The sequence below is a fragment of the Xyrauchen texanus genome, chromosome 3 (assembly GCF_025860055.1).
Source record: "Xyrauchen texanus isolate HMW12.3.18 chromosome 3, RBS_HiC_50CHRs, whole genome shotgun sequence".
Taxonomy (NCBI): domain Eukaryota; kingdom Metazoa; phylum Chordata; class Actinopteri; order Cypriniformes; family Catostomidae; genus Xyrauchen; species Xyrauchen texanus.
Genome location: NC_068278.1, coordinates 19,363,897 through 19,382,502, shown reverse-complemented (window position 1 = coordinate 19,382,502; position 18,606 = coordinate 19,363,897). Strand labels below are relative to the sequence as shown.

Here is an 18,606-nt window from a genome sequence, read left to right as displayed (position 1 = left end):
TGCTTTCATAGCTGACCTCAATCTCAGGTAAAGAAAGAATGAGGAGCCAGGGAGGTCAAACATACACTGTAAATCCTGAAATGAGTGTAAACCATATTGTTGTATAGGTTCCCTATTTTATAAATATATTTTGAGACCCAAAGTGGAGATGTGAAACGTTTGTCCCCTGTCAATACACTGGGATTAAAAACTATTTATTTTAATAAAAACACATGAATGTAAAAAACACGTTCCCCACACACTTTAAGAAGGTGATTTTTGTCCCCCGCACTTTTTCAAGCTAAACACACACAGAGTATAAATGGTGTATTTTTATACAGTATTATTTGTGTTTGGTTACTTTGGGATGATTGAGAGACCATTCATCCAATCACAGGTAAGTTTCATGAGCCGAAACAACCCTTGCGTTATAGGCCATGAGTCAGACAGTTTAATCAACTCGGTTCCATTCATTTTTACAAAGTTTCCACAATGCTAATTTATCCATGTTTTTTATTGGCATTGATGTTAAATTAATTAGATGAGGAACAATCAAATGAGAGTTATTTATTGGCATATCGTTCTTGAATGGCAGCATTACGTGAAATGCACCGCAGAAAACAAAGGACAATCCTACTTTTAAGCATACATTGTAAGTGGAGTTTATGTCAGCGCTTGAGCCTTCAATATGTTTGTGAGGTAAAAGTTTGATTGGTTGTTTTTGCCAATTTAAGCAGATTACTAGATCTGTGTTAAATATATATATAGCTATTTTTAATATCTCCTGTTTTGTTTTTTTACTCTATGTTGGTGTGCAGTTGACAAACTGTAGGTAAAAAGATAGATCTGCTTTGTCTTAGAACACTTTTATACATGAAAACTTATGGATGTTATTGAAACATAATTATTATAAGACTATTATTGTTTTCTTTTGATAAAAGTCATGCTCAGCAACTCAAAAACTTTAGGGAAAAGATATATTTGCTTTTTGTTCTTATAATGCTTAAAACCTCTACAAAGTCTCTTTGTAGGTCAGCAGACATACAAATAGTTAAGGATTAAAAAAAATCGTTAATTAAGTGATTAACTAATTTCACACAAGACACTTATTTGTAACCCCCTTCTGGCATCACCAGAAATGGTCACTGAATCATTAAGTGTATCTGAACAAATTTTGGTGAACATAGTCAGAACACTCAAGCCACTTGTATGCATTTAAAACCCACAATGCAAAAGCACAGAGTAAAAAATAAAAATAGTTTTTCATTATTGTAATTGATTAAATAATTTATTCAGGACCAGTTTATGCTCATTATTTTATTGTCATGTGTGAAACCGAAGCAAGTGCTCCACAAGATGCCTTTTATTTTTGCAGCTAATTTAGCTAAATTTTGCAATTATTTTGCAATACTTGAATCTTTAAAATACAACAAAAATTTTAAGTAAATAATACGTATATATTAATATAATACTTATACTTCCATATGAATATATACTGTAAAATATTAATACTGAACTGTAAGTGTTGGGTCTGTGTGAGCCACCTACTCACAGCTGTGTCCCCACCTTTTTTTAAATGTCTGCAACGCCCCTGGTTATAGCATTTAGCTATGGAGATTATATACTAACAATTATAAAGCTAGATTGATTTTACTACACATTAATCTCCTGCAAAATTATTGTATTTTATCCAGAAAATGGCAGCATGACAGTATCATCACCTGAGTCCTGTAATACACAAGCATCCTGCTGTCTGGACCTCCCCTGTATCTGCAGTAATTACATAATCTCAGTACAACAAACTCTTCAGGTTCTGACTAGACTCAATGTATGCTTTAAAATAAACATAATTATCTACAGTTCTCAAATCATGTCCAACTTTACAGCTGTGAAGGCGCTAATAGGCTACATAGCTTTTCAGGTTAGTCTGCTCAGTTTCTTCTATCAATGGATAAAGACTCTACAAAATAACTAAAATGCTTCTATTTGCGATATTTGGCCATCATCCTGAAATTCATATTCATTAACAGTAGGTGGGGAAGAACAATATCGCCTCGCTATATTTCTGTGATCATTTGTTCTCAAGTTTCTGTCATTTTTAATGCTGCGTTTGTACATAACATTACGATTGTGTATGCTTAACCGTAAGTTTCGCCCACATCACCTGCAAAGTGTCATGGGACATGGGAATATTGTGGATATGGTTTATTACTAAACCTGACAAAGCCTTTTCAATTAAAAACAAATGTTTTTAGTAAATGTAACACTGTAAGTGAGAATGTATACAACTGGAAACTGATCAGTGTAAAAAGAAACAAAACGTTCACATCAGCAAAAAGTTTTAACAACAACATATGTATGCTACCCAGCAGCATGCTGCTAAGCAATGTCAACACATTACAAAAATGTTAAGTAATTTCTGATATTCTATAAACAAAGTACACAAAACTAAAATGGTTCCCAAGATGTCTCAATGCCTGTTCCCAGTGAATCACAAATAAAAACAAACACACATCAGCATTCCAAGGCCTTGCTTAGTACTCAATCTCATTAAAATTCTCAGAGAAGCCTGAGTATGGGATGCTGTCTGCAGGATCTATAGAAATATAGAGAGAGAGAAAGAAAAAGTAAAAAAAAAAATTATAATAATAAAAAAAAACAATATGTAATCCCTTCCACAAACCACTTATATGGGAAATGCAGTAAAAAAAAAAAAAAAAAACTGCTTCCCCCTCTTGCTGTTACTGCACTGCATCAGTGCAGCCAACTGACCTCACACAGGATGCCTCAATACATAAAGTAAAAGAAACCACTGTACGACACAAATGAGCTGTGAGATAATTAGGTGATGTCTGAACCACTGACACTTCCAGTTCAACATTCTGGTTATGCATTTGAATTCACAGACTACAGCTCAGAAGAAGTCATTAATGTTGACATTAATTTTAATTTGTAAAAGTAGAGCAGGAAATTGTATTACACCCAAGGATGTCACATTTGAGCAACACTGTATTCTTGTTTTGGTACCAAACCAAGTGTTTTGTTCACTCACCTTTGCAAGGTCCCTTTTTAAACACAATATCATCAATAGCAATGTCACTCCTTATTGAAGATCCTCTGATGGCTTCAAATATAATCTGAAAACAATAAGGGAGACATTAAAACTTTCAGAGACTTTAATATGCAAAAAATACAACGTGATGTTATGTGATCCTGTGATACTCCATCATTTGCCTGGCATGCAAGTGCCTTTGTTTTAGTGATCATTCTGCCTTTTAAAGGTTAATAAACAGTTTTGATGTGGACATTATCAAAGACCGTTTTCAACAAGAAAGGGAGTATGTGTGTGTCTCTAACCCAATGCCTTGTGTAACACTCATAATCCACTGTGGCCTTCATCCAGGACACACTTTGTTCCCCTTGTCTCATCCAAAGCAACCTCTCTCTGTCCCCCTTATGCAGAAGAATGCTCAGGGTCCCTGTGCCCGAGCCATACATGTGGTAAAAGAAGATCAGACATTGTGGTCCGGTAGAACCCCTGAGCTCAGTGGACATCAGCCGGGCAGACTGACCAGGTAACATGTCAGATGCCTCAATGTACATGAAGTAACCTTGAAGTCAGACCAGGACAAGACTTAGTGTGCACTGTCTGGTAAAATCAACAATTTCACAAATGTTTTTGTGTTAAATCGTAATATCTCTGCATTTGCACTGAGAAATAGAGTTGACTCACCTACCCCTAAGGTGTGGTCCCCTTCGGCCCTGTGTAGGAGGTGGGTGTCTGTCCCCTAATCCTTAACCAATGTCCCTTCTTAATTTTCTTTTTCTGGGTGTAGCCACAGTCACCAGTTTCAAAGTTACAATGTCCAGGAGGTGGATTCAATGGTCCTAAAGAGAGCACAAATCTATGATAATGGCTAAGAGTAATCCTATGCAAGGACTAAAAACGGTTCAAGGAACAAAATCCGAAAACTAACTAAAGTTTTAGCAGAACGTAACCAAAAACAGGAACAAAGTGATTTTCAATTGTTCCGGAGTGAAATTTGTATTTTGATATGCTGGTAACTGGTTATAAATGGTTAATTTTGTTTCAATAATGTTTTTCTTGAAACTTAAGGCCAAAGGGTGTATCACAGTAAATGTTTGGAAATACACCACTTCGTGTTCCCTGAAAAAAATTAAACGTGCTTTGATCCTGAAGAAAACTGCTGCATCACACATTTCTTTACCTAATTGCCCATTTCGAATGTCGCATTCTCTGAATGAAGGCCTGTAGAACTATGTATAAATAGTCAGCAGTTTACATACACCTTAAGCAAATACATTCTAACTCAGTTTTTCACAAGTCCTGACATTTAATCATAGAGTACATTGCCTTTGTCTTTGGTCAGTTAGGATCACTACTTTATTTTAAGAATGAGAAATGTCAGAATAATAGAAGAGAGAATTATTTAGCTCAGCTTTTATTTATTTAATCACATTCCTAGTGGGTAACATGTTTACATACACTTTGTTAGTATTTGGTAGAATTGACTTTACATTTTTTAACTTGGTTCAAATATTTTGGGTAGCTTTCCACAAGCTTCTCACAATACGTTGCTGAGATTTTGGCCCATTCCTCCAAACAGAACTGCTGTAACTGAGTCAGGTTTGTAGGCCTCATTGCTTGCACACGATTTTTCAGTTCTGCCCACAAATATTCTATCGGATTGAGGTCTGGGTTTTGTCATGGCCACTCCAATACCTTGACTTTTTGTCCTTAAGCCATTTTGCCACAACTTTGGAGGTATGCTTTGTCCATTTAGAAGACCCATTTGTGAAGAGCTTAACCTGAAAGGCTGCTCATCAGTCAATATAGGACTTGTTTTACTGTGGATATAGATTCTTGTCTTCCTGTTTCCTCCAGCATCTTCACAAGGTCCTTTGCTGTTGGGATTGATTTGCACTTTTTGCACCAAACTACGTTAATCTCTAGGAGACAGAATGCATCTCTTCTGAGTGTTATGTTGGCTGTGTGGTCCCATGGGGTTTATACTCGCGTACTATTGTTTGTACAGATGAATGTGGTACCTTCAGGTTTTTGGAAATTGCTCCCAAGGATGAACCAAACTTGTGGAGGTCCAAATTTTTTTTCTGAGGTCTTTGCTAATTTCTTTTGATTTTCACATGATGTCAAGCAAAGAGGCACTGAGTTTTGAAGGTAGGCCTTAAAATACATCTACAGGTACACCTCCTATCAGAAGCTAACTGGCTAATTGTCTTAAGGCTTGACATCATTTTCTAGAATTTTCCAAGCTGCTTAAAGGCACAGTTAACTTCCACTAGAATTGTGATATAGTCAATTAAAAGTGAAACAATCTGTCTGTTAACAACTGTTGGAAAAAATACATGTGTCATGCACAAAATAGTAGTCTTTAATAACCTAAGTGTATGGAAACTTCTGACTTCAACTGTACATGCATAGTTAATCAGGATACAAGGAAAACATTATTAGAGGTAAAAATTTTATTTCCCAGTTGTTTCCAATACTTCACTGAATTGTTGTTAGATATGATGCGTTAAAACAGATTTGATGCTGGCGGCTTTTTACTCAGAAGCAGATCTGTAAATAAAACTATATTTAACTGTTAACAAACTGCTTGTTATGATTTCTATGCCAATAAATCCACCACACCGGAAAAATGTATTGCTTATTTTGGTGACAATGGAACCTTATTGTGAATAAGGTTCCATTTCTTAACATTAATTAACAACTTTAGTTAACATGAACTAACAATGATCATTAATTTTTAAGCATTTATTAATTTTTGTAGATGTTAATTTTAACATATACATTTTTAAAATCAAAAGTTGTATTAGTTAACATTAGTTAATGCACTATGAACTAACATGAACTGTCATATTTATTCTGTTGGTTCATGTTTTCATGTCTTTTATTTTAAAAAATCTAGTTCCTGTTGTCATGTCAGGTGTTTCCTCTGTTCACGTGTTCATGTTTTCATTGGTTCATCATTTGATTACTTAGTTATTAGTCTTGTCTTTTCATTGGTTGTAGTTAATTTAGTCTTATTATCTTGTTTATAGTTTAGTCTTGTCATTGGTTGTCATGTGTTCTCCCATGTCCAAGCATTTAAGCCCTCATGTTTTCCATTGTCCTTGGTCAGGTTTTGTTTGTGTAATCTTGTGTTCCCTATCTGTCACTCACTCGATGTTGTGTCGATGAAGTGAAACTAGGGGTTGCTCTTGGGAGCCCGAGACACCTCTGATCTTTGATAAAAGGCCAATGGGAATTGGGTGGATGTCCTGGGTCACATATCTGGTGTGCATGGCCGTTATTACGACCACCATTCCATTTTGGCAGGTCTGGCGCTCTAGCGGCGGCTCCCCCACCCCTGCGTGCCCAGCGGCCACACCCAGATGGTTTCAATGGACTGCAGGGACAATGTACCTCCTCCCCCCTCCCTGACCAATCCTCTTGTGGGTATCAGGAGCCAGGTAAGTGCTTCGATGTCCCTCGACTCAGCACGACCACAGGGTTCAAGCCCCTTCAAAGTGGCGCCTCAGGTTCTGCCCCACCGTGAGGCCCCACCTGCCGGTATGTCCGACGAGATTGTCCCCTTGGTCCCCCTCACCCGGAGCTTGGACGCGTGGCTTGCGCTCTTAAACCCGTCGCACTGTCCGACTTGGCTACGCGATTCAGTTCGCCAGGTTTTACAGCCCCTACTTCATTGTACAGAAGAAAGGCGGTGTGTTGCGGCCAATCTTGTACCTGCGAGTACTGAACCAGTCTTTACTGATTTAGTAAAGATTGTCGCGTACTTCCACATCTCGAGTCTAACTCGGCACAGACGCTTTCTGCGGTTTGCATTCGAGTTTCGGGCGTACCAGTGCAAGGCCCTCATTTTCGCCCAGTCCCTGTCCCCTCGCGTCTTCACGAAGTCCCCCAAACGTGTCGTGGTTACGACAGATGCCTCCAAGATGGCTGCGGCACTGTATGCAACAGGCACGCAGCCGTCAGCTCCTGGACGGGCCCATCACATCAACTGCCTAGAGTTGTTGGCAGTACTGCTTGCCCTGCGGAGGTTCCGGCCGTTGATCCAGGGCAAGCACGTGTTGGTTCGGGCAGACCGGCAACAGTGGCATACATCAACCGTCAAGGCAGTTTACACTCCCGTTGTATGTCACAACTCGCCCGCTGTCTCTTCCTCTGGAGTCAGCAGCACCTCAAGTCGCTGCGAGCCACTCACATCCCGGGCGACCTCAACACTACAGCGGACGCACTGTCATGACAGGTTACCCGCAAGGGAGAGTGGAGACTGGTTCAGCTGATTAGGATTCGATTCGGGCAGGCACAGGTAGACCTGTTCGCTTCCCCAGAATCCTCCCACTGTCTGCTTAGGTACGCCCTGACCTCGGTATAGACGCGCTGGCCCCCTGGACTACGCAAATTTGCATTTCCCCCAGGGAGTCTACTTGCACAGACCCTGCACAGGTCAGGGAGGACGAGGAGCAGGTCATCCTAGTAGCACCCTACTGGCCCACCCAGACTTGGTTCTCGGACCTCACGCTCCTCACGTCAGCCAAACCCCCCCGGCGAATTCCCCTGAGGAAGGACCATCTTTCACCATCTGGCACCCGTGACCAGACCTCTGGAATCTCCATGTGACGGGATGTGAAAGACCTAAGTGGCCTACCACCCACCGTGTTAGACACGATCACTCAGGCTAGGGCTCCCTCTACGAGGCGCCTGTATGCCTTGAAGTGACGTCTGTTCGCTAAGCGCTGTTCTTCCTGATGCGAAGACCCCCAGGGATGCGCAGTTGGATCGGTGCTTTCATTCCTGCAGGAGAGGTCATAGGGATGGCTGTCCCCTCCACCTTGAATGTGTATGTAGTCGCTATAGCAGCACACCACGACACAGTGGACGGTAAGTCCTTAGGGAAGCACGCTCCCGGCCCAGTACATATGTTAACTTAGCCCTGTACTGGGGTAGGTGCTCCGCATGTGGTGGTCCCCACCGGTGACCCCCATGCAATGTATATCTTCCACTTAGATTGTTTCCCTGTTGGTAAACTGCATCTTCCCTGGGCCGTGGTGTCTTCCCCTTGGGAGTGAGAAAAATAAAAAAATAGGAAAAAAATGCATGGCTGGGCTAGCCTGTCCCTAATTTTGAGCAGTCGACTTATCTCCGAAGGGCAGTTCGATGCTCATAACAGCGTTGGGGGAGGTTATATGTCAACAGTAGTCTGCCCGTCCCGCACCGCCAGTTCACAAAACACAGTTCAGCTAGTTGTGGCATTTTTTATAGGGATCCCTAGTGTCACTTCATCGGCACAATGTCGAGTGACAGATAGGGAACGTCCTGGTTACTTCCATACCCTCCGTTCCCTGATGGAGGAAATGAGATGTTGTGTCCCTCCTGCCACAACGCTGGACTACCCACTGAAATGGCCATGACCTTCTCTCTCGTCTCCTCAGCACAAAACCTGAATGAGCGGTTCGCACGCCAGCTCCTCTATACCTGTATGTTCGGGGGAGTGGCATGCAAATTCCACTCGATAATTCCCATTGGCCTTTTATCAAAGATAAGAGGTGTCTCGGGCTCCCAAGAGTGACCCCTAGTGTCACTTCATTGATACAACGTATCGTTCCCTCCATTAGGGAATGGAGGTTACGGAAGTAACCAGGACGTTCTTGCCCATGCCAAGTTCATAGTCAAGTCATGTCAAGTTCATGTATATGATTTGTTCAAGTCAAGTTTAGTCAAGTTCATGGTTATGTTTTGTTTTGATAAAAAAATTTTGTCAGGGTTTTTGGATATCGTGCCAGCATAGTTACACTAACAATGAACAACTGTATTTTTATTATTAATGAACAACATTAACAAAGATGAATAAATGATGTAACAAATATATTGTAAATTGTTTATTCATGAAAACTAATGCAATGTTAAAGAATGGAAACTTATTGTAAAGTATTACCCTTATTTTTACTTATTTTGTTGAGGCAAGTTACTTATTTTGGGCTTGATTTTCCAGACCATGTTGCTTCTTTCTCTTGAGAGATCTGGCAACACTGCAATAGGTATTTCATCCAGCCCTTTGCGTAGAGTACTGTCATTTTTAAAATAACTTTTTTAACTGTTCTGTTATTTTGTTCTAACTGGTCACCTTTTGGAAAGGAGGCTGCGGAAATTCTGAACCGGAAACAAAAAAATACAGTTTTTGCTCAGAACGATCCAAAATGAAAAACACTACTGTTTTTACTCCCTGGTCCTATGCGTTATAAAAATGAGCAGCAATTATAAACCTGTCATTAGACCATTCTGTATTTTCATGTCTGTAAACACTACACATGAGTGAAATGGTTAAAGCATGTCTATTTCTGGGCCGCAACCCCAAACAACATTGCCAGCGGTTCCGCTCCATTACGCTGAGTGAAGTCGGCCGCCCGTTTGCATTTGCCCAGCAGCTCCGGTATGCCTGCCGAAAATGGGTGCTAGCCAGGGAATGGTGTGCTGTGGAGCACATAATAGAGCTGATGGTGCTGGAGTAGCTGACCGATCTGTCCAAGAAAACTGTGGGATGGGTCCAGTGCCATCGGCCCATGTCGGTGGATGACGCTGTCTAGCTGGCTGAAGCCCACATGGTGGTCTACCCCGAAGCCGGCGAGCAGTCCAAGTCTCTCTTTCTCCCTCTCAATTCTACTTCCCCTTTTGCCCCTTCCTCTCCACCCTCTCGACCTGTTCCTGAACCGGTGCCACACTTCCACGGGCTGCACTATGCACCGACCCCCTCCCCTACACCTCTCGATTGGCCTTCTCAGGGTGATGTCTCCGCCGCCGCAGTTGCAGCCGGGGAGTCTGGACCGGTCTAATGGAGTTGCAGGGAGCTGGGACACGGCCAGGACTGGTGTCCGGTAATAGAAGTGGGGACGCTAATCCAGGTCCCAGACACGCCACATGGCAACCCAATCGACTTGGGATATATCGCATACCAGTAAGGATTAAGGGGTGTACATACCAAGTCCTGGTGGATTCGGGTTGCAATCAAACCTCGACCCACCATGGCTTGGTTCATGACGGAGCTTTGGGTAAAAATCACAAGGTGTTGGTGAGGTGTGTGCACAGGGAATGTTTACAAATATCCCGTAGTGACCACCATTATTCAATTTCGGGGAGTAAAACATAGAGTGGAAGCCACGGTTAATTCCTGCCTCACCCATCTGCTGATTTTGGGAACAAATTGGCCGGGGTTTAAAAGATTATTGAAAGCATTGTGTGCGGATGGGTCCTGCAAACCGAAAACACTCTTTGTGACACGATTGCTGGGGAGGCGGAGCCAAGGCCGTCCACGTCTGCTCAGTATCAGAATGACGCAGGACACTCAAACCCATGAAAATACAACCCAGCTATTAGTCCCGAGGAGCCGTCGGGAAACACTTTTCCAGTCGGCTTACCACAATCCTATGGGGTGGGTACCTTAGGACCAGAGAGAACACTACACCATTTAATGGCCTGCCTTTATTGGCTGGGCATTCAGAGGAATGTACGCAGATGGTGTGCATTAGTGATGGGTATTCCAGGTCTTTTCAGTGAGCTGGCTCCTTCGGCTCAGCTCACCAAATAGAGCTGGCTCTTTTGGCTCACAAGTGGCTCTTTAAAAAAATATGTTTTGTATTTTTTCAAGTCAAACAGTTTGCGATAGTTTGACTATAATTGGTGTTAAAACAATAATTAAACTAATCAAATTATTCAATGAAATCATACTCTACCTACCTTAACCAAAATGTATTTAAAAATGCATTAGTTTGTTATGAAAAACATTTGCATATAAAGTATAACTTTTTTAATGTATATAAACAAAGTGCATATAAATGTAACTATTCAAAACGAATACGATCTGAACAACATAATAAATTGGCTCCGCCCTCCCTCACACATCTTTGGTTCATTGGTTGACACTGAGTGTCTGATTGACAGGAACAACAGGTGAGGCTGTTAGTCTGGGCAGACAGTCAGAACGAATGTGTGTGCGCTTGAGCATTTAGGCCTATAATATTTTATAATCGTTCTTTAAATTAGTTAATTCTATTCATTTAAATATTTTGATTATTTATATCGTATTTTTTTATATTTTTATAAATTGATTCGGCTCTTCTGATATGCGAGCCAGCTCCCAACACTCACCTACAAGAGCCGGCACTTTGAGCCGACGCGTTCGCAAACGACCCATCACTAGTGTGCTTGCTGCATGCCATGAATGTCAGCTGGTGAATCCACAGAGCGCCATTGCGCCCATTACCGTTAATCGAGGCCCCCTTCAAAAGACTTGGAATGGACCTCGTCAGGCCATTAGAACAGTCAGCACGCTGATACTATTTTGTATTAGACCTGGTGGATTATGCAACACGATATCCGAAATAAATCCTCACCGACCAAGGCACAATGTTTGTCACAAACACTACACGAAATGTATGAATTGCTGGGGATTAAATCGATTCACACCAGCATTTATCACACACAAACTGATGGGCTGGTGGAGCGATTTAATAAAAAATTGGGACAAATGGCTTGACCCCCTATTATTTACAGTCAGGGAGGTCCCGCAAGCCTCCACAGGGTTTTCCCTCTTCGAGCTCCTGTATGGATGCCGGCCCCGTGGGGTGCTTGATATCATATGGGAGGCGTGGGAGGAAGGACCTTTCCAGAGCAAACATTTTATTCAGTACATCCTTGATCTTCAAGCAAAGCTACACACACTGGGTCAGTTGTCACAACAGAATTTGCTCCAAGCTCAAGAGACACAAAGCCAGCTGTATAATAGGGGTGCCCAGCTACAGGAATTTGCACCGGGAGACAAAGTACTTGTATTACTCCCCATGTCGAGCTCCAAGTTACTCGGCAAGTGGCAAGGACCCTTTGAGGTTACACGGCGAGTCTGGAATCTCAATTATGAAATTAAATGAATGGAAAGAGGTAGGGCACGTCAAATTTACCACCTCAACCTCCTTAAATTGTGGAGAGAGGCGGACCCCATGTCCATGGTAGTTCTGGAGTGGGCGTAGCTTGGGCCAGAGGTGAAGTTCGAAGCCGATCCTTTCACCCCGGTCCCTTGTGGAGGCCACCTCTCACCGTCCCACCTCAGGGACGTGGCCAGGTTGCAAAAAGAATTTGCAGATGTGTTCTGTCCTCTTCCCGTTCGGACTAACCTCATACAACACCATATCGAGACCCCATCGGGTGTGGTAGAGCATAGTCGGCCATATCACCTACCCAAACACAAGAAAAAAGTGATTCGGGAAGAATTAGAGGCAATGCTCAAGATGGGAGTAATAGAAGAATTGCACAGCGATTGGGCGAGCCCGTTATGTTTTGTACCTAAGAGTGACGGGTCAGTCTGGTTCGGTGTTGATTACCGGAAAGTCAACGCGGTGTCTAAATTTCATGCGTACCCAATACCCTGAATTGACAAACTGCTCGATTGGTTGGGTGCGGCTCAATCGACATTGGATTTAACTAAGGGATAATTGCAGATCCCCTTAACTCCATTATCCCAAGAAAAAAACGGCTTTTCCACACCGTTCGGATAACATCAATTCATCATTCTTCTGTTCGGTTTGTTTGGGGCACCCGCCACATTCCAGCGCCTCATGGATAAGATTCTCCGGCCACATGCTGTGTATACCGCTGCCTACTTAGATGATATCATTATATACAGTAATGTTTGACAGAGGCATATGCAGAATCTGAGAGCCATCTTGAGGTTGTAGAGGCAGGTGGGGCTCATGACAAACCCCAAAAAGTGCCCAATCGGGCGGGTGGAAGTACGGTACCTGGGCTTCCACTTGGGTCATGGGCAGGTGCGTCCCCAAATTGATAAGACTGCAGCGATAGTGGCCTGCCCAAGTCCCAAGTCCAAAAAGGAGTTGAGACAGTTCATGAGGCTGGCTGGCTATTACAGAAGGTTTGTTCATAATTTTTCTGATATCACCAGCCACTTGTCTGATCTCACTAAAAAGGGAAACCAGATCCGGTCCTGTGGATGGAGGCGTGCCAACAGGCTTTCACGAGAGTGAAATCTGCACTCTGTGGCGGGCCGCTTTTACATGCTCCTAACTTCTCTCTCCCCGTTATTTTACAGATGGATGCATCAGAGAGGGGGTTTGGGGCCATGCTCTCGAAGGAGGTGGAGGGTGTGGAGCGCCCCGTGCTGTACATTAGTCGTAAGCTCACTTTGAGAGAGACTAAGTACAGCAATATCAAGAAAGAGTGTCTTTCCATCAAATGGGCAGTCCTAACCCTCCGTTACTACCTGCTTGGGCAGGCCTTCATCTTCCACTCGGATCACCCCGCTTCAGTGGCTCCACCGCATGAAGGATACCAATGCGCGGACCACGCGTTGGTACTTTGCACTTCAGCCCTTCAAATTTAAGGTGGTCCACAAGTCAGGGCCACAGATGGTTTGGCTGATTTCCTCTCCAGGAATAGGGGGGAGTTGGCAGGCCAGATGTTGCCCGGGTCCGAGTCGGGTATGTGGAGTGGGACGTGGTCGTGTGTCACACTGGGGAGAGAGGAAGCGGTAAGGGCCATCACCTGGTGATTAATGATGCATAACACCTGTTTCTCGTTACAGTGATGACGGAGGTGGGCTTGAAAAGGCCGACATGAACGCCAGTGAGGGAGAGAGAGTTGCGTGAAGCTGAAAAGCCACGTCTGTATCTGAAAGCCTGTTTATTGTTGCGTGAAGCAGAAAAACCTACACATTGTTTAGGAAGCTGAAAAGCAGTATCTTTGTTTATGAAGCAGTAAAGCCTATACATTGTCTGTGAAGCTGTACGCTTGAATAAAAGCTGATTTACCTGGACTGCCAACCTGCTTCCTTCCTGTTTGAACCTTTACAGGGATTTAAGACTTTTCCTTCATTTCAGTGAGGAAAATGGCAGTGTGGACGAAGAGCTTGTATTGATTAATGCGGACATAGTCTTACTCTATCAAGAGAGACATACCTGTAGTGACCTGACAGTCTCCAAGGGCCACTGAGATGTCATCAAGAGATACAAGTCCACAATCCCAGAAGTTTCTGCAGATGCTGACAAATGCTATCTTAAAGGGAAGATAATAAAAAGGTAAAAATACAAATATTTAGACTGATAAATTGAACAATAAGTATTGTTCAACTATTCAAACATCATTATCGTTATGATAGGTTTATGTCCCAGGCCATTGTAACTGAACTTTTATCGAAAAAACTATTTATTCACTATTGACAGAGTAAATAAATTCAAAAGTTATTTTCAAATATAAGTTTAAAAGATACACACATAATCAGTGTCTACAGTTATAAGTCTTTAGAACATTTGCAAAACTCAATTTAAAACATAACTTTTGATTTTACGGTAATACGGTTTGAAATTACTTTGACATTATGAGGACGCAAAACGTATTCCACAAATGGGAGAGCTATAAATGTGGTTTTGATGTGCTATGCCAGTAGCCAGACACTGCATTAATAAGAGTTTTTATTATTAAATTACACTCACTTAAAAGCAGAATCCTTGAGCTTACTACAAGAATTTAATTTAAGTCCTTTTAAATTAATTTACAGGGTGAGCTGAAGTGCAGTTAAAGATTTGTGGCAGCTTAAAAAAAACTGTGTTGTTCCATCATCTCCAATCTTAAGAACACTTAAACCTTCAAGTTATTTATCATCAGACCGATTTATTATATTATTATATTTTACTCCCCTAAACACTGAAATAAATTAAAATCAGCCTCGATCATGAATAGAATTCTGCTTTTAAGTATAATATCTAAAAAACTCTCTCATTTATTGGCCAACAATCCATCAATCCATTTTCGACTTACTTTAGTAGACATTGGCTTCTGGTAGGTGACTTCCACCTCTGTCCAAACATCTTTAGACCTCTCAAACACTGTCCAGATTTTTTCTTGAGCGATATTGTTTTCATCATATACGTACAGTGCCAGAGCATTATCTATTTTCATGAAGCCATGTAGGGCATAGTAGAATCTAAGGCAGTATTTGTGGTTCCCTGGTAGGAAGGGTCCAAAAAGGCGACTCACATACCCTGGACGAGAGGTAAAACGAGTATTGGCCAGAAGAAAAGACCCTGCGGATGTAAAAGACAGAATAAAGTTGTTAGCGTTTGAGAGATCACTCTCACTGCATCCAGTTGTCACACCTTGATATTTCATATTACCATTTAGACAGGTTCTCTCTGTCTTACTGCTAAATAAATCTTTGAGTAATTCAGAGAGAAGTTTATGATATTTTTGGTATCTTTGGTCATTTCATTTAATAAAGGAAAATTTAAAATGCATGAGGTAGATTCTGTTCTAGGAGTATCACACCTTTAAAAATGTGCATAGGCTATTCTACATGGGATATGAGAATAAAAAATGACTAAATATTTTACATGCAGGAAAACCATTTTAAAGTTATAGTTTTTAATCACCCCAGATAAACAATATAACTTTTTTTTTATGTTTATACTTTATTAAGATACTATTTTTGGATGTCACACTCCACAAATTTGGAGAAATAAGGGATAGAATATTCTCACATCCGCACCAGTGCCTGTGGTGTGATCCCCATTGCGGTAAGCGTTTGGTTTCACAGAGACCCTGTTCCACACTGCACCACCAATCTGTTCCTGATAGTACTGACACAGTCCTTCTTCAAAGTCACAGTTTGCAACAGAAGGGTCAAAAGATGAAACTGAAACATGAGTCACATGAAACAAAATCACCAACTGAACATCTGTCATTGCTGACTGAAGGGAATTTCACACTATGATTGCAAAATAACAAGATAACAACAAGAAAATCCCCTTCTATACAGCACTTCCAGGGTTGTTTGTAGGTTGTAAGCACAAAATAATTGAAAACTACAGACATTTTGATTCTTCATATACACAGATAGGTATGGTAAAAAAAACTACTAAAGAAAAAGACTCTATGTCTCCAGATTCCCAACCAAAAACACATATCTAAAAAAGATTTAACAGATGTTACACAGGTTACATTGACCCTTGAAGTGAGGCCATAAAAAACTTGCTAGTGCTTTAGACCTCCACAGACAGACAGCTGTATTGTGATGCTTAGTTGCATAAGGCATGTTATTGCTTATTATGCAACGGCACTTTACTGACCTGTCTCTGTGTGGCAGAACTCTGAGGAAAAAGAGATGTCATCCAGAGCAACATAGCCACTACTAGCACTGTTAAATGCCACCTCAAACACCACCTAGTAAACCGAATAGAACAATCTTAATTAGACACTATGAATTTCCCAACACAAAGTGAACAACAGTACCCAAAATGCTTCGATTCAGAATAGAACGAGGAATGGGAGGGTTTATATTTGATTTAGGAGAGCTTTAGAGAGTAAAATCATCTGTAGGAGAGGATCTCCAGACTCTATTCACACTTTCATTATTTACATTGTCTGCCACAGTTGGCTACTCGCAGTCAAACATGGCAGCCACAGCACTTGTTTTTCACTTCGTGTTTATATTATTCCTACAGATGGAAAACAAACAATCCTTTGTCCTCAAAAAAGAGATTACATTATGTATGGCCTGAAATAGACCACACTTTGAGCTTCATTTGGAATTTTCTTCTCATCCTCAGTTCAGAACTGTGGTTATGATAAAACATTATGTGTCTATACAAAGCTGTTTTAGTTTTCAGTGGAATTATCCATATTTAATTTATTTTAATAAGAAATTTTGCTCTACGCTGCAGAGGATAGTTCAAGATTGGCAAACTCTGACCTGCGAATCTGGATGGCAAGAAGGAGTGTGACCAATAGAAGGAAACGTCACAAACTGATCTCTTGGCTCTTTTCAAAGATACATATTTCAAAGATATGTGTTTTTATTGTAGCTGGAATGTTAGTTGACTGTATAGAATGCACTTTATAAGGTACACCTGTAAACATACATATTCATTTGATTATCTAAACAGCCGATCATGTGGCAGCAGCGCAATGCAGAAAATCATACAGATATGGGTCAGGAGCTTCAGTTAATGTTCACATCAACCATCAGAATGGGAAAAAATGTGATCTCAGTGATTTTGACTGTGGCATGATTGTTGGTGCCTGACGGGCTGGTTTGAGTATTTCTGTATCTGCTGATCTACTGGGATTTTCACGCACAACAGTCTCTATATAGTTTACTCAGTTTGGTGCCAAAAACAAAAAGCATCCAGTGAGCAGCAGTTCTGCAGAGAGAACTAATAATGTTCTAAGCATTATCTAATGTAATAATGTTTGCAAATGTTATTAATGAAAATATTTCAAAAGTGTTACCCATTTATCAACTATCCACTGCAGTAGTAAATATATTAATAAAGAACACTTCACTGAATATTAATTCATATCTGTTTGACTATAACTTGGCATCTATATTATGACATCCATCTGCACAACGTCTTATATATGTTTAGGGTTACTATGTAATAAAAGAAGGCCCCTTTTATAAATATGTGGTAAGTCTTGTTAGAATGGAGTTCTGGTGTGTAAATATGGGAACTATTTCTATTAAATCATGAAGTGTATTTGCAGATGGCGTTTGTATATCATGGTAGTTCAAACTTAAAATGATATACTAACTGGACATACCATCTGTCCTAAACATGAGATTACTTATATGGATAGTTTCAACATGTGAATGTCTCTTGTGTATACATGTGGTATATGGCCTGCAACCTGTAGCATAGCAAATGAGCGCATAACAGAAAGATGCTAAAAGGTCTCCTAGGCACTTAGAATTATACATGTATAAGGCTAAAATGTTTGTTGTATTCAATTTTACTTGATTAGATATGATTTCAAATTCACTGTAATCATTAATTTATATTAAAATGAATTCATATTTCCAGATGCAAACCCAACTAAATAAATAAATTCCAAATAATCTTATGATAAATAAATGTTAATTTTATAGCAGACTTTGTAAAACTACACGACAGGCTGTGAGTAAATAAGAGTCTGTTCTCCCTCACTTCTAGTGTGTTTCCATGTGCTAAAGGGTGATTTATAGCCATGTTCTGCTGTCCTGCTCCCCTGCATATTAGTAACTACTGTGGCAGGATTTACTTAATTATTAGAAACGTATTTAAAAAACAAAAGTACAAAGGAATGTTTCAGATATTTAATACATCACAAATACGGAGTGTTTTTATCAGCTTATATTAACACCTGCACCTATACAGGTGAATGTTAGTTCTTAAACCTTCTCTATGAAGAAATATATTTTAGAAAATCTTGATCATCTTTGGGATATACAGTACAATTTTTCTAAAAACCTCACTGACCTCTAAAGAATTTGGTGCCTTAATATCCACTTGCACTAACTTCCAACTTGATGTTGCATACACATCAGGCCTCCATATTTCTTCATAGTGGCCCAGCTGATCCTTAGTGAAGATGGAGAAGAAATTCCCAATGGCTTGGTCCCTTTGATAGTAAAATGACAAGCATCCTGCCATTGGAGTGGTAGTCATTGGCGACACCAACTTGGCCACCTCCTGGAACCTTTTCGCATAAACTGAGTCCACATACATGTAATGACCTAGTTCAGAGTGGAAAAATAAAACAAA

The 18,606-nt window shown here is 40.8% G+C and overlaps 1 protein-coding gene across 1 annotated transcript in view; it reads right to left on the bottom strand.

Annotated features, from left to right (window-relative positions):
• Positions 1-238: 238 nt before the first annotated feature.
• LOC127620629 (MAM domain-containing protein 2-like) overlaps positions 239-18,606 on the bottom strand; it is a 32,356-nt gene continuing 13,988 nt past the window's right edge. The window contains 10 exon segments of the mRNA XM_052093817.1: positions 239-2,575; positions 3,032-3,116; positions 3,337-3,590; positions 3,713-3,736; positions 3,739-3,867; positions 13,987-14,083; positions 14,846-15,111; positions 15,573-15,719; positions 16,153-16,246; positions 18,322-18,578. Of these exon segments, the coding sequence (XP_051949777.1) occupies positions 2,514-2,575; positions 3,032-3,116; positions 3,337-3,590; positions 3,713-3,736; positions 3,739-3,867; positions 13,987-14,083; positions 14,846-15,111; positions 15,573-15,719; positions 16,153-16,246; positions 18,322-18,578 (1,415 nt within the window). The 3' untranslated portion in view covers positions 239-2,513.